This window comes from Alosa pseudoharengus, unplaced genomic scaffold (assembly GCF_046254945.1).
Source record: "Alosa pseudoharengus isolate Yale_2024_CS ecotype anadromous, Long Island Sound unplaced genomic scaffold, YU_APseudo_1.1 YU_APseudo_1.1_scf_13, whole genome shotgun sequence".
NCBI lineage: Eukaryota > Metazoa > Chordata > Actinopteri > Clupeiformes > Clupeidae > Alosa > Alosa pseudoharengus.
Genome location: NW_027468598.1, coordinates 32508353 through 32525513, shown reverse-complemented (window position 1 = coordinate 32525513; position 17161 = coordinate 32508353). Strand labels below are relative to the sequence as shown.

Sequence of the window (17161 nt, the reverse complement as noted above, 5' to 3'; positions counted from 1 at the left end):
ATCCTATTCCACAGATTTCCCTGTGCACTGCTTAATGCTACTGGAATAACATGGCTGTTCATATGGTGAGTGCTTACTTCTAATGAGAGAGGTCAATTGAATTGAGTTTTCAGTTGTTATTGTCATGAGGAATTTGTTATGATTTGCCAATGATTATGAAAGTGACAATCTGTGATTGAAATTAAGATAATGATTATTTAATATTTTGCCATATTTCATTATTTTTGCTCTACAGTAATGACTGCTTACAGTTATTTATTTTATTTTATTTGTTTTTTAGTCAAATTGTATTTAAAATTCAACTAAATCCACCATTAATTTTGGATTTTGAAAGTTTAGAAAATGGATGGTTTACAAAGTCATCCCTGGGTTAGGAGCAAAAAATTCTAGAGCGCTCCGCTCTAGAATCTTTGGTTAAGAGTGTGGCTTTGATTCATCTGTTGGATCAGGTGTTGTGCGATGACCGAGTCTTACTTAATTGACCTGCTTACGATCTTCTTAGTCATGATGGTCATTGTGCAGTTATGCTTTTGGGGAACACCACCCTAGTTTGTGCCAAACACTCTTACTTGGTCAGATATGACACCTTAGAATTAATTAGTTATTAAGTCTTCCATTTCCATGAAACTAGTGTCACAGGCCATGGTGTCAGTGTATACTTGCTATGATGTGGTATTTCATATTAAGACGTCAGGGTTCTCTTGAATCTTGAATCATCAATTCCTTTGCTGTGGAAAGTCTTTATTCAGGACCGCTTGTTCAGTCTTAAAAAATATCTTAGAAGTGATTTTTTAAAATGTGCTATATAAATAAGGTGACTTGACTCCATGTGTTGCGTGTGCAGGTAGAAGCTGAGCCTAGCTACATCAATCTGGGCTTTGAGCCGGGTGAGGCGAAGAGACCTCCACCCTTTAACCCCAGCGCGGTCACACAGGAACCACAGTACACCATCGAGCCTGTGGCCCCTCCACCGGCCAAACCCAAAAGTAAGCGCAGCTCCTCAACCTGTCCTCTGCCCTGTGTGTGTGTGTGTGTGTGTGTGTGTGTGTGTGTGTGTTGTCTCTGGTTTGGATTCAGTCAGATGAAATAAAAGGCTGAGAGATTAATGAAATGTTTGGATGCACCATGCTGTTAGTGTGGCATGTAATCTCGCATGAAATATGCATTAGATTAAATCACCATGTTACAAATGATCTAAATACTTCATACTAATATGCAGTATACTAAATAGAGAATGAATGAATGAAATGAAATGAAATGAATGAATGAATGGAATGAAATGAATGAATGAATGAATGAAATGAACATTATAGATATTTCGATTTTGTTGAACTTGTTATTCCCTCTGTTTGAGTTTCTTGAAATACTGCTACATATGTAGCAAAGTGGAGTGAGTTCAGTGTTGAGTGAGTTCAGTGTTGAGCGACTTCAGTGTGGAGTGAGTTCAGTGTTGAGTGAGTTCAGTGTCGAGTGAGTTGAGTGAGTTCAGTGTTGAGTGAGTTGAGTGAGTTCAGTGTTGAGTGAGTTCAGTGTTGAGCGACTTCAGTGTTGAGTGAGTTCAGTGTGGAGTGAGTTGAGTGTTGAGTGAGTTGAGTGAGTTCAGTGTGGAGTGAGTTCAGTGTGGAGTGAGTTCAGTGTGGAGTGAGTTCAGTGTTGAGTGAGTTGAGTGAGTTCAGTGTTGAGTGAGTTCAGTGTGGAGTGAGTTCAGTGTGGAGTGAGTTGAGTGTGGAGTGAGTTCAGTGTTGAGTGAGTAAAGAGTTGAGTGAGTTCAGTGTTGAGTGAGTTGAGTGAGTTCAGTGTTGAGTGAGTTCAGTGTGGAGTGAGTTCAGTGTGGAGTGAGTTGAGTGTGGAGTGAGTTCAGTGTTGAGTGAGTAAAGAGTTGAGTGAGTTCAGTGTTGAGTGAGTTCAGTGAGTTCAGTGTGGAATGAGTTCAGTGTGGAGTGAGTTCAGTTTTGAGTGAGTAAAGAGTTGAGTGAGTTCAGTGTTGAGTGAGTTGAGTGAGTTTAGTGTTGAGTGAGTTCAGTGTGGAGTGAGTTCAGTGTGGAGTGAGTTCAGTGTGGAGTGAGTTGAGTGTTGAGTGAGTTCAGTGTGGAGTGAGTTCAGTTTTGAGTGAGTAAAGAGTTGAGTGAGTTCAGTGTTGAGTGAGTTGAGTGAGTTCAGTGTTGAGTGAGTTCAGTGTGGAGTGAGTTGAGTGTTGAGTGAGTTCAGTGTGGAGTGAGTTCAGTGTGGAGTGAGTTCAGTGTTGAGTGAGTTCAGTGTTGAGTGAGTTCAGTGTTGAGCGACTTCAGTGTTGAGCCATTTCAGTGTTGAGTGAGTCCAGTGTTAAGTGAATTCAGTGTGGAGTGAGTTCAGTGTTAAGTAAATTCAGTATGGAGTGAGTTCAGTGTTGGCTTTGACATGCTGCAGGTGTGAAGAAGAAATGCATCAACCTCAGTCAGGTTGCTGTGATAGTGCTCGGGCTGGGCCTGTGTGCTGCCATCATGCTGGCTTATTACTGTAAGTACTACATGGCCACTACATAATGTTATACCTTCACAACTCTCCTGTAAATTCCAAATGTACAGTGATTCAAGTGCTTGTGTGTGTGTGTGTGTGTGTGTGTGTGTGTGTGTGTGTGTGTGTGTGTGTGTGTGTGTGTGTGTGTGTGTGTGTGTGTGCATGTGTGTGTGTGTGTGCATGTGTGTGTACATATAATGTGTGTGCTTGTGTGTGCGTGCGTGCGTGTGTAGTCTTGTCCCCGTGTGGGGTGAATGTGGTGTGGTGTGGTGATGGCTTGTGTGTGAAGCAGGAGGAGTGGTGTGATGGGACAGCACACTGCTCCAGTGGACAGGACGAGGCCAACTGTGGTGAGTGACCCCTCCTCTACTGTCATTTCACTTCCACTCTTGTCTTATACCTTCTTTCATTTTTTTAATTCATTCATTCATTCATTCATTCATTCATTCATTCATTCATTCATTCATCCACCCATTCATTCATTCATTCATTCATTCATTCATTCATTCATCCACCCATTCATTCATTCATTCATTGTTTCTTTCTTTTTGTTATCTCTACTTCTATTTTATATTTCACTTTACTTGTATTATTCATTCATTCATCCATTCTTTCTTTCAATATTCTGTTCTCTCTCTACTTCTGCAATTTAATATTTTATATTTTAACTTCACTTTTTCACACTTTTTTAAGTGACTACCAGTGTGTGTACTCCACCAGTGTCTGTACTTCACTAGTGTCTGTACTTCACCAGTGTGTGTACTTCACTAGTGTCTGTACTTCACTAGAGTCTGTACTTCACCAGTGTGTGTACTTCACCAGTGTCTGTACTTCACTAGTGTCTGTACTTCACTAGTGTCTGTACTTCACCAGTGTATGTACTCCACCAGTGTGTGTACTTCACCAGTGTCTGTACTTCACTAGTGTCTGTACTTCACTAGTGTCTGTACTGTACTTCACCAGTGTGTGTACTTCACTAGTGTCTGTACTTCACCAGTGTGTGTACTCCACCAGTGTCTGTACTTCACCAGTGTATTTTTTTCTACACTTTGTTTGTTTGTTTCTTTACTTGTCTTCTCTATAAACTTGTAGGGCTTGGACATGTTGCACAATTACCCACTCCCTCAAACTTGTGACATCAGTGGCATTGTGACATCAGTGGCATTGTGTTGTGTGATTCAACAGAACATTTTGGAGTGGCCTGTTATTCTGACCAGTCCATAGAACACGTCTTATATTCTCGTACAATTCATGATCAATGGAAGTGAAAGCAAACAGATATCTGTTATGTTCAGCTGTCCTTGGTGAAAACGGACACGGTCAAGACAATCAAGTTTACCTGCGCAAGTTCATCGAGCACAGGCACCAAAGCCAAATATGTGCCGCTCCTCCATATCTGTTATCACCGGCCATCGCAAAAATCGTCATTATAGCAAAGAGGGCAGAAATCTGGCTAATCTCCGGTCATTAAAACAGACCTTCCGTACAGGAGCCTCCTTCTCTATGGGCTGGTGGAACTGAACTTTAGACAAAGACAATGCGTGTGTGTCAGCCTGATGATGGAGATGACTGTAAATGATCTACTGAAGCTATAAAGCTGGTGACGGAGTGAAAACATCTATGACTCAGGTTCCAGACATCCATCATAGCCCTGTACTGAGCGAGTGCTTTTGGTGTTGAATGTCTGCACTGTTGAGTGCTGTGTTGGAGTGATTTTCTCAACACTGGATTGCGTCACTGGTTAACTTTCTCTGTTAGCTTGAGACATAAAAAAAGGTCTTCTTTTGTTCGAGCAATGATTGACAAGCAGTTTGTTTAAAATGTGTAGTGGGGCAGCCGTGGCCTACTGGTTAGCGCTTCGGACTTGTAACCAGTGGGTTGCCGGCTCGAACCCCGACCGGTAGGAACGGCTGAAGTGCCCTTGAGCAAGGGCCCTAACCCCTCACTGCTCCCCGAGCCCACTGCGTCGGGATTAGTGCGTGTGCTTCACCTCACTGTGTGTTCACTGTGTGCTGAGTGTGTTTCACTAATTCACGGATTGGGATAAATGCAGAGACCAAATTTCCCTTACGGGATCAAAAGACTTAAATAAAAGTATAAGTATAGTATAAGTATACTTATACAAAAAAGTATATATACTTAAACTTATACTTTTACTTAAATAAAAGACTGCAAGTGATCAGTGTGCTCCAGCTCCCTATTTTCAATTCAAAGCGTCTTGTCCTACTGAGAAGCACCTGACTGCACAGTCTCTAAAGGATGATGCGTGGAATACCATACCTTAACTAGAATACATTACCTTAAATGTGAAGACCTCTCTCTGTTATCATAGAGCCATAAAGTATAACGTAATGTTGGTGGTTCTTAGTTTTTCAGCGTGATTCTCCGGTACTAATGTATAATGAGGTTTGTTCTTCATGGTTCTTCAATGCACATCTGTGGTGGTACTAATGTACGTATATGTTTGTGGTTGTTAGTTCTTCTTCTTTGGTGATTGGTGGTTCTCCGGTCTGGTGTTTGTGGGTTCTGCTTCCTCAGTGCGTTTCTCTGCGAGTAGAGTACACCAGCACCTGATGCGTTTGTGTGTTTGTGTCTGGCTCTGCAGTGCGTCTCTCGGGGGATGACTTCCTCCTGCAGGCATACTCCCGGAGTAGCCAGACCTGGAGGAGTGTGTGTGCCGATGACTGGACTGACGAATATGGCCGCCGGGCCTGTGAGGGCATCGGATACAGCAGGTAAGTAAACACTACATCTAACAGCTGTCTCCATTACAACTGGGGCCTCTCTTTCCTCTACACTGGAGTCTTGCTCATTCTTGTGCGCCTCCCATTTTGTAAATACTTAATATTACTACAGGTATTGCCATTGACAGTTTGCCATGTGAGTAGAAGATTTTGAAAGTTGAGATTTGGATATTAGCCAATGAAATGACTCTACATCTCTTATTTCCATACTCCTGGATTAGCGTTTATTGACTGGAAAACTGTATGGCATAGAATGGTGGTTAGTTGACCCTGGAATATCTTTGTTATAATATTGTCAACAATTTGTTATATATATTGTCTTGTTGATACGTGGTCTGTTGGTGTTGTGTGTCTTCCAGGGACACATATGTGAGCTCAGGTCAAACACCTGTGCCATCAAGTGGCTCTCAGGGCTTCATGAGACTCCCATCGAACACAAACCCCAACATCCCACTACAGGCTAACCTCCAGAACAGGTAGGAGAACCTGAGGTCCTTGCCCTCAGCACTTTCTCCTTAGCACGTCCATATTATGTCACTTCCTCCTCAGCACTTCCTCCTCAGCACGCTCATATTTTGTCACTTCCTCCTCAGCACTAGGCGTGTTCGTCTTCATGCAGATCTGTGCAGATCTGACTTGATGTGATGCATGCTGGGTTGAACACAATGGAGAGCTCCAGACCCAGATAAAGGTAGAGTTGCGACAATGGGTGTTCAAAATTCGTTAAGGTCACGTGGTTCATGTAAACTTCAAAAAGTTCCCGGAAGTGATTGACAATGGATTAGAATGCATTAAATAAGCTACTGTTCAATGAGAGACAGAGCCACAATTTTGGGTAATTGACAGACAATACATGCATTGATATACAATATTTATAACACAGTGTAATTATTGTGTAAACTGTGTAGTTATCCTACCATTACAACAATATTAAATTAAATTCCAGACCGTAGCCTGCTAAATATCGGAAGGTGACCTTTTTTTCTCCCTTTTACGTATGTGTCACTTAATATTAATTTCTGTACAAAACCAAGACGGGAGATTCTTTAGAAAGCGCAATAGCACCCACCCCATAAGTGTAGCCTAGGCCTATCTAAATTATCGTTATAAAAAAAATGACCTAGGCCTAGTACGTGACTCAAGAGCTGTAAACAGTGTTTTTTTAAGACTGTGTAGCCTACAAAAGCGCATGGATATTTTAATTTTGCAACGAGAAACTGTAACACAGCTAGTCTAAGTCTAACATTAACTTGTTTGAGTTTTCTCCCCAACATTTTCTCTGGTAGTTCTTCACTGATCTGAGATAATGAGCGAACTACCTTAAGTAGCTAGCGTCTCGGGAGAATAAAAAAAAAGTTTAAAAGTTTTCTAAGATCTCTCCAGTGGTGGGCATGTTAAATAGTAGCATTACCTACACAGTAACCCCATGGTAATGTGATGCGAGTGATCATAATAACATATAAAACGTCCTTGATAAATAACCAGGCTATGAACTCATAAACAACAGCATTTTGTCACCGTTTGTCATTCACCGTGCTGTGAATACAGCGTTAAGATGCTAGGGCCAGGCTAAAAAGCTTGAGATTCAGAGAACCTGCATGGTTGTGCTCATCTTGTCAGAAAATAGCAATTTGATCAGTGATCATGCATCATATCATATATAATATTTAGGCATCTTACTGTACTAAGTCTGTTAAGTCATAGGCTTGCTTAACCAAATGTTGTAGTCATCCATGGGTAGATGATCACAAAAACAGACAACTGGACAGTTTTGGAGAACACATTTTAATTCGAAACATAAGAACAAAAAAGCTTTGTAAACTTTGTAAACAAAAAAGCTTTGTAAACTTTGTTAACAAAAAAGCTTTGTAAACTTTGTAAACAAAAAAGCTTTGTAAACTTTGTAAACAAAAAAGCTTTGTAAACTTTGTAAACAAAAAAGCTTTGTAAATCTAAATATGGACAACCTTGCATGGTTCAAGCTCATGTTCTCTCTCAGAACAAAATACTGTACACCATACACTTAACTTAATACAAAAAAAAAAAATCAAATTTCCCTAGTACACACATATAGTAAATAATGAAATGAAGATAATACACTGAAATCCAATAAGACATAAAGAAATAAATAAAAAACTAATACATTAAAAAAGAATGTATAAATACCGAAAAAAAACAGCAATGCTTGTTACTCCAATGCTGGAAGCATGGACATGAACCTCTCAGCCAGAAACCTGCAGAAACCCTTGTGGTTCGTGACAATGTTGATGGAAATCATAATATGGCATGGCTTTTTAATTCACATTTCCTTACCTCAGGCATCATTACGTCGAGCACAAGGTCAACATCTATGATATCTTCATCACAGATTATGGCAGTCTGTATCATTTTTGCCAGTTTCCTGGACTAATTGGGGCCACAAAAGAGAAATGAACAAATGAACAATCTTAGAACAAAAACTTTTTGCATTACTAATTGTATGTTTACTTAAAATAGTTGTTTTTCATAACCAGTGCATTATGTAAGGGATAACGGCCGCCGAGGTGTCCTGTTATACGGAATTAATGGACGAGGGCGAGGGGCAAAAAACTCCCCGACGCGCAGCGGAGTTGCCTCCGCCCAAGTCCATTAATTCCATATAACTGGACACACCTCGAAGGCCGTTATCCCGCTTATCACCCGGTTGCCACTGTAAACACGCGGTTCTGTTTAAAAAGAAGCTCACTAGTTCAGCTAGAGCGCTGCAACCGTCGTCCTACTATGGTTAGTATAGTTACCATTCATAAGCATTGATATGGAACGGTGTCCTGTTATTCAGAATTAAAGGCCACCCGTCAGCCAATCAGAAAAGAGTATTTCTTCTCTCCGGGTGATAATACTACATAAACTGTACAGTGTATTCATATCAATCAGTTTTCTCAAAATCTCATCACTGTGTCTTTTCATTCATTTTGAAATGTTCTTATAAGATCCTGCTCAAAAGCAAATTGCACAAAGGGCCTTCTGATAATATTGCCACTTTGAACGTAGGCTAGGCTATGTGATCGCTCGAAATGTTCTTTAAAGTAGAACTAATTCTAACACATTTATGAAGTGGCTATGCAGAGGCACCAAATGTGATGGAACGTTTGAAAGTGAACAGGACACTCGGCATGGCTTTTAGTATTTTGTGCTGCTCTTGACAGTCCACTTTTTGTTGACTGTTAGTCTACTGTTTATAAGTTTGGAGATGTACTGTTTTGCAGCGACATGCAATGCCGACTCCACAACTGTTGCACTTTCCAGCCAGTTGGTGTAATAGATTACCCACTATGAATCAGTGACAATAACTGAAAGACAAATAATCCAAATAGATAACTTATTTAGAAATTTAAACTAGGTAGCATTTTAACCTTTTAAGTTATTTAACACCATCATTACCACACTTATGGTGAGTTTCATCACAGTTGAATAATTTTGTATACCTGAAACTGGTGTGTGCACAACTTCTATCAATGTAAATACAAAATAAAAATCAGGTTGTTAAAAATCTATCTATCTATCAATCAATCTATCTGTCGGTCCAGGTGTGGGTGTTATTGTTTATCAAAGTGTTGGCTGAGGGTTGCCTGGGTCCCCGGGCATGCACTGGCCCACACACTAACTGATCTGACTGAGTGTAGGCTGAATGTCAGCTGTACTTGAACATTACTTGATAACAAAACACAAATCCAGAGCTACTACTTTAAAGCACAAGTCATCTTTATTAAACATTCTAACAAACAACTTTGAAAATTCAAAAATCATAAAGCAAAGAAGGATTTTTACATGTACAATTTTATGTAAAACAATTTACATATTTTATCTAAAACAAAACAAATAAAAATGTCTAAGATACATACATACATACATACATACATACATACATACATACATACATACATACATGTACAATGATTCAAAGACATAAATGATTCCACATAATAATAATAATAATAATAATAATAATAACAATATGCTTAATTATAGCACCTTTCATTCACAGAATGCAGCTCAAAGTGGTTCACATTTGGAACATTTGTCATTGGTGTCACAGGACAGTGTCTGGGTGTTACAGGACAGTGTCTGGGTGTCTCGGGACAGTGTCTAACTGTCTCAGGACAGTGTCTGGGTGTTACAGGACAGTGTCTGGGTGTCACAGGACACTACTCAGGACAGTACTAACAGGACAGGACATTTTTTGCTGTTACTGCTGCTGGTTCGAGGTGTGTCCAGTTATACGGAATTAATGGACTCCGCTGCGCGTCGGGGAGTTTTTTGCCCTCGTCCATTAATTCCGTATAACAGGACACCTCGGCGGCCGTTATCCCTTACTTAACCATTTGTGTAAGCAGAAATATTGTTGTGCTGAGTTCTAAGAACATAGAGTTCAAGTTAAATGCTGTTGTGCTGAGTTCTAAGAACAGCCAGTTCAAGTTAAATGTTGTTGTGCTGAATTCTAAGAACAGACAGTACAAGTTAAGTGTGCACCCAGACAGACAGGAACTTGGAGCCTAATAAGATTTTGTCTTTTAATTTAGATTTTATTATGCTGGCGGCTAATCACACAATTTTAACATAGTTTGAAAGGGACAGGATTCAGGAATAGGCTACTAAGATATAGCTGGGAAGGAATATGTGAAAAATCATGAAGATTGGGCACTTCTGGTTTTTGATTTTTGGCAGGGTGTTAGGTATAGACCTAAGGTTTTCAAAAATCCATGGATACAAGTTGGGGTGGCCCCCCTAGTGGCAGTTATCGATAAAATCCAAAATGGCCCCGCCGAAAAGAGAAAAGGTTATATCTCAGCTTCCTTTAGTCTTAAATTGTTGTATAATGTATTTTCTCTACTTTGTTTGATACAAGGAATCATAGTCATATTTAGCTCATAAACTCTCAATATCTCTGAAAAAGTCACATTAAAATACTCAGGTCCCTAGACCCATATTTTACCTCCAAGGTATGCTTTTCTTTGTTGATTGGACAGGTCATTATCACTATAGTGTCAAAAATCACATGTTGTGACCAAAAGGACCATTGTTGAGGCCTTAAATAAACACAAATTCAGAACTATGCCACAGTGAAAAGTTACAGTATATTAGGCTTTTCACCATGTTAAGGAATAATATTATATTTTAGTCAAATAACACAAAAAAAACAATTCATACTTAAACCATAGACTTTCTAATGAGGAGACACAGCAAACAACAAAAAATCCTCCATAGAAATGCATGGGGTTAGTTTGTAACGGCAATATGGCAGTTGTCTACGCAAATCACACCCCTTCTGCGGCAAAATGTTGACATGTGAATACATTAAGCCAATCATGTGGTGTGTTGTGAAGACATCGTGCCAATCATGTGTTGTGATCTCACCACTGGAGCAAGATTGGTGTCGTGAAGCCTTGCGCACGCGCATTTCTGCCGAAATGGATGCCCGATGAGTGCCCAAAAAGCGTTGCAATATGGCCGCCGAGTGGAGGGACTTGCCTAAAAGGACTTTGCTTAAACATCATGTATTTATTCAAAGATTTTTGGTTTCACTCTTCATCATTTTTAGTACAGCCTCCCTCACACTTGCACAATGTGGTACAGCAAAGTCCAGCTCGGTGGCACTTACAGTTGCCCATACAGGCAACCACACAGCCACAGTTGAGGAGGAGTGAGCATCCCTTGCTGGAATCTTCCAGATCTGTCCAATATGGCACCCAGACTTTGGTTCTGTCATTCCATTCCCAACCCCACTCACTGGGGTCTGGAATCTCTGGAGTTTTGGAGAGGACTCCGTCAGACCCGTCAACCTGACTCCGCCAGATGGATTGCTTCGCATATCCATCTGGGAGATCTGCATGAAGACGAACACGCCTAATATGTCACTTCCTCCTCAGCACGCCTATATTATGTCACTTCCTCCTCAGCACAACCATATTATGTCAAGTCACTTTTATTTATTCACCAAGTGTTTTCCAGTTAAGGTTCATAAAGAATCAACAAGAACAGAATTACAGATTTTAAAGAAACTTAAAACCTATAAAATGCCGTTATGTAATAAAAACGGCAATAAAAGTGAACAGACACAGATGCTGACATGGCACCAAACCAAAATGATAAATGATACATACCTACTCAGTTTAACACTACAGACACACTATCTAACTCTGTTTTGAGTGCTCTTGCGACTGACAGGATGACATTTAGAGAAGATCCTCCTAATGTTAATTGAATCCATTTACTCCACAGTGATACCTGCCCTTCAGGTAAAACAGTGACCCTGCGCTGTATTGGTGAGTTTGGATTTTACTTTTATGCTCCTCAATCTATACCAATGTGCAGGTAGATTTGGGTGGGACGCACAAAGACAGATCAAAAGGGAGTAGGGAACAGATAAAGGAAAGTCTGTGACATTACAAAACATTTCAACTCCACTGATATTTCTCTCTGTTGCTAGAGAGCTATACCTTAATCAGGCAACACTTGACACTCTCAAGGTGGTCCCTCTGAAGGTTACACTCAATGTGCAACACCATTCCTTCCTTTCTTTCTTTCTTTCTTTCTTTCTTTCTTTCTTTCTTTCTATCCTTCCTTCTGGTTATTTAGAGGGGCAGCCGTGGCCTACTGGTTAGCGCTTGCCGGTTCGAACCCCGACCAGTAGGCACGGCTGAAGTGCCCTTGAGCAAGGCACCTAACCCCTCACTGCTCCCCGAGCGCCGCTGTTGTTGCAGGCAGCTCACTGCGACCGGGATTAGTGTGTGCTTCACCTCACTGTGTGTTCACTGTGTGCTGAGTGTGTTTCACTAATTCACGGTTTGGGATAAATGCAGAGACCAAATTTCCCTCACATTATCAAAAGAGTATCAAAACCCACTAAATAACACTCTCTTCCTGGTCTGAAATATCGATTTCTATGCAAAAACCTATAGGAACCGGATTTTAAATGCTCATTTAAAAGAAATGTGGTCAGACGGATTTAGAGGGTTTTGCACTCTTCACTCTTCATATATACTTATACTTATACTTATTTCTCTGTTCTTTTACCCATACTCCCCCCCCCCCTTTCTCCTCTGCCTGTTCAGCATGTGGCTCCAAACCCTCCCTCAGCAGTGATCGGGTGGTGGGTGGCCAGGAGGCGGCCGCCGGGGGGTGGCCATGGCAGGTGATGCTGATGGACAACGTGACCTCCACCCCCTGTGGCGGCGCCGTCATCGCCCCCTACTGGATACTCACAGCAGCACAGTGTGCCCAGAGGTGGGGACGTGCAGTGCACACACAGTACAGAATCAGATCTCACGCCGCCACTTACTCAAGCTAGTGTACACAAAGTGGGTCTGATAGATTGATAGATAGATAGATAGATAGATAGATAGATAGATAGATACTTTATTGATCCCCAAGGGGAAATTCAAGAAATTATGTGACATTTTTGCAGATGCTTTTGTGCTTTTCCTGATACTTGTCATGCTCTTAGACCAGATCTGACCAATATGTTTTACGCATTCTTTAACTACAGCTTCTTTTTTCCAAGTGTTTTGTAATGTAACAATTACCTTGTGTGCGTGCGTGCGTGTGTGTGCCAGGAGCCTTGACCCCTCCTCCTGGAGAGTGTATGACCGGATCCATGGGAGGATGGATTATATGTTCCTCCCGTTTAAAACAGTGGCGCACGTCGTCACCTTTCCAGACTACGACAGCAAGACCCACAACAATGACATCTCACTGATGAAACTCCACGATCCCTTCCAGATATCTGGTACAGAAGAAATAAAAAAAAATACATCAGAAATACATTTGAATGCCCATCTATCACAATGTATGCGTTTCTAACTAGTAGAAATGATTACAAATGCTTAAGATGAAGATGACCTTTAGAAGTACCTTTGACTCATAATGTAGAATGGAGCCTATATTTCATTATTGTCATAAAAGAAATATCAAAATGAAGAAAGAGATGATAAGAAATGCTCCACCAAGCACTAGCCTTATGTGTGCTGTAGGTATTGAAACAACCCTAGTGGCCTGTCTAGCTGGACATAAGTCCCTCTCCCTCCCATCCTTATGACCCTGTATGAGCACGTTCCAAGTTAATTTGTCACATACTCAATTATACAGGTATAACCAGACTAAACTTACAATAACCCACATAGGCAATACTCACATAAGCCACATAAATACATAAATAAATACAGCTATGTAGTGTCCAGTGTGTGTGTGTGTGTGTGTGTGTTCTGTGTTTTTTGAGATGATGTGAAACGAAGGCTGAGGTAACAGGTCTTGTTTTCCTATCCTGGATGGCGCAGACTCCTTGAGACCAATCTGCCTGCCGAATGTGGATATGGAATTTACTCCACCTCAGCCCAGCTGGATTGTGGGATTTGGGAGGACCTCGGAAGGCGGTAGGGAGCTCACACAGACACTTTTCATGTGCTCAGTTAGGATCATTTTGCATCGTATTCTCCAAATGTTCAATCTTATCCTGCAGCACAAGTAAAACAGCAAGAGTAAGAACATACGCTAACGCTTTACTTGAAAGTATCTACATAAGAGTGTCATGACACTGCCATAACACTAAAGCTAACCCTATCTTGTCATGACAAAAACCGAATGACACTTAATAACAGAAGCGTTATGTCATAAACGTTTATGACTTGTTTATAATGTTTGTGACATGTTCATGACAGTCTCATGTCACTCTTACTCTTAAGTGTAACCAAACATACATATACATTATGTGATACACACGTGCACATCTGGCCTGTAAACAGCGCCCCCTGTCTGCTATCTGCTGCAGGTGCAGCGGCGTCAAAGCTGATGGAGGCCCAGGTGTCTCTGATCAGCAGGGCGGAGTGCAACAGCCCGAAGGTGTACGACGGCAAGATATCCCACAGCATGATCTGTGCAGGGAATCTGCAGGGAGGAGTCGACCGCTGTGAGGTGTGTGTGTGTGTGTGTGTGAGAAAGAGAGAGAGAGAGAGAGAGAGAGAGAGAGAGAGAGAGAGAGAGAGACGGATAGAGAGAGAGCGAGAGAAAGAGAAACAGAGATAGACAGACAGAGAAAGAGAGAGTATGTGTGTGTGTGTGCATTTATGTGGTATGCTTTGTGTGTGTTTGACAGAGAGAGTCCTTGCATTTTTCAGATAAGTGCGTGAGTGTGTCTGAACACTAGTGATGGCAACGAGCTGAAACATTCACTCCTGGGTCTGTAGTTTTTAACAGACGGAAACATAATTTCACCGAATGAATTTTCATTTATTTAGAGTGCAGAACAAACCGTGAGCTTTTCACCTCAACTGTGCTGAATGTGAACAGACATGAGCTACAGACATGAGCTACAGACATGAGCTACAGACATGAGCTACAGACATGAGCTACAGACATGAGCTAGAGACATGAGCTACAGACATGAGCTGACCACCCCCCACCCCCACCCCACCCAGTCCAGAGCACAAGAGTCCTGTCTCCTTATCCAACCTCCCCTCACCCAGTCCAGAGCACAAGAGTCCTGTCTCCTTATCCAACCTCCCCTCACCCAGTCCAGAGCACAATAGTCATCCAATAGTCCACAATAGTCCTCTCTCCTTATCCAACCAGACACATTACCATTTACATTTAAATTTACGCTTTTATCCCAAAGAAACTGACAAAAAAGGGAAAAATCAGGGTACAGTAGGACTAGGACAAAGTGCAGCAATACTACTATAGTATAATTATGTAGTTATTATGATATAATACTATAGAATAGAAGTCAAGGGAGGAAGAAGGGATAGTCAGGATAGAGAAGAGGCTCTTGGTAGGGTATGGTTATGGGTATGGAAGAGAGGTTTTTGTAAGTTATGGTTATGGAGGAGGGGTCTTGGTAAGGTATGGTTATGGTAATAGTATTTAGCAGACAATTTTGTCCAAAGCGACTTACAAAATGAAACAGTCCAATAAGTGCTAGATTAAGCATGTCCATTTGTTAGTGGTGCTGAGAGAGTTGGGTTGTGAAGAGAGAGAGCAGCTAGTCCTCTGGCATGAGCACACCATGTCTTAGAAACAACTGTCCCATGTGTATGAGGGGTGTGTGAGTGTGTGTGAGTGAGCCTCTGCCTTTATGCTTTTAGAATATGATTCAGCATGGCTCCACAAAGGCATCGGAAGATCAAACAGTTCTCAGGCTTTGATGTTCCACATGGGTTTATATGAAAGGGGCTGGAACTTGGAGATGAACAACAAGGAGAGAGAGAGAGAGAGAGAGAGAGAGAGAGAGAGAGAGAGAGAGAGCGAGGGGGGGTGTACAACCCACACACTGAATTCTGTGTGTGTTTATGCAAACACACCGTGTAACCGCACAAAGAAGCCACATGTTTGTCTAAGTTAGGACAGTACACTTGCACTGCACACAAAGGGGTGGCGGCTGTAGTCACTTCACCAGCAGGAAGAGAAAGTGAGTGAGTGATGAAGTGAGTGGGTGAGTGAGTGAGTGAGAGAGAGATAGTGAGTGAGTGAGTGAGAGAGAGATAGTGAGTGAGTGAGTGAGTGAGTGATTGATGAAGTGAGTGAGTGAGTGAGTGAGAGAGAGTGAGTGATGACGAGTGAGTGAGTGAGTGTGACAGAATAAGAATAAAAGAGAATCAGTCATTGATGTTGTTCGAGAGAGACTCTCTGAACTGTACTTGTCAAAAGTTTCACTCACAACCACTCTCCCCCCCCCCCTTCTTAAGAAAACACTCTCTCTGATATTTCTCTCTGTTGCACTGTGAGAGTTTGCAGACAGCATGTTCACAGCTTCATATTATGCCTACCTCATCTCAACACCCTTGTGAACATACTGAACATTAAGCACACTTAGCTCTGCTCTGGGGGGACACAGGAGCATGTGGCAAGGTTGCTATAGATTGATATTAAAAAGGACATCTAGAAGGAACCCTGATGTCAGATAAGGGCTTTGTATGGTGTCTACATACTGTTTTTGTCAGTACACTTAATATTGCTCCAGGGTGACACAAGGTGTGTGTGTGTGTGTGTTACATGCTGATTTTGTAAGTCCACTTGATTATGCCCCAGGGTGATGAAGGAGGGCCTCTGGTGACTGAGAAGGAGTCTCTTTGGTGGTTGGTGGGAGTTACCAGCTGGGGGCAGGGCTGTGGTCGTGTAAACAAGCCAGGTGTCTATGGCAACGTGGCCTACTTCCTGGACTGGATCTATGCTGAGATGAAGGTAAAGCTCACACAGTCGCTTGCACACTGATGACATGGCTGCCATTTTGTCCTACAGGCAGGCCACACCATTTTTTTGGAACGAACGCGCTGCTATCATGTCAGTTCCATTGATTACAGTGGAAGCTAATTGTTGCAGCATTCGCTTCGTGAATGAAACGCTTCAGTTACGTGCCTGGTGCAGCCTGCCTGTTGGGCCCTCTTAAAAGATTCCACAAGGCTTGAACTGGGGCCTCACTCTCTCTCTCGCTGTTTCGTTTTGTTTTGCAGTCACCCCGGGATGGCTGAAAAAACTACTTACATGGACAACACAGAAATCCTTATTTATTGATATGTAAGATAAAGTATGTATGTATGTAAATGGTTTGTTTCTGTTTTATTTGTACATGTTCACACAGTGCATGCCTGTAGATCACTTCACAGTTCGACAACCTTTAGATTTACATTCTGATAACCATTATTTGAATCTTTTGAATAATTGTAGTACATAAGTATAAGTATATATACTCTTTTTTCCCGTGAGGGAAATTTGGTCTCTGCATTTATCCCAATCCGCACACAGTGAGGTGAAGCACACACTAATCCCGGCGCAGTGAGCTGCCTACAACAACAGCGGCGCTCGGTGAGCAGTGAGGGGTTAGGTGCCTTGCTCAAAGGCACTTCAGCCGTGCCTACTGGTCGGGGTTCGAACCGGCAACCCTCCGGTTACAA

General features: G+C 41.7%; 1 protein-coding gene across 1 annotated transcript; it reads left to right on the top strand.

The window, feature by feature from the left end:
* The first annotated feature begins 50 nt into the window (after positions 1 to 50).
* On the top strand, positions 51 to 16481 carry LOC143121405 (transmembrane protease serine 2-like). Its single transcript, XM_076281766.1, has 10 exons — positions 51 to 65; positions 845 to 986; positions 2407 to 2496; positions 2730 to 2846; positions 5102 to 5231; positions 5600 to 5716; positions 12357 to 12503; positions 12833 to 13005; positions 14044 to 14186; positions 16299 to 16481. Exons 1-10 carry the CDS (start codon positions 51 to 53, stop codon positions 16479 to 16481), a joined length of 1257 nt encoding a protein of 418 aa, XP_076137881.1.
* The last annotated feature ends 680 nt before the right edge of the window (positions 16482 to 17161 follow it).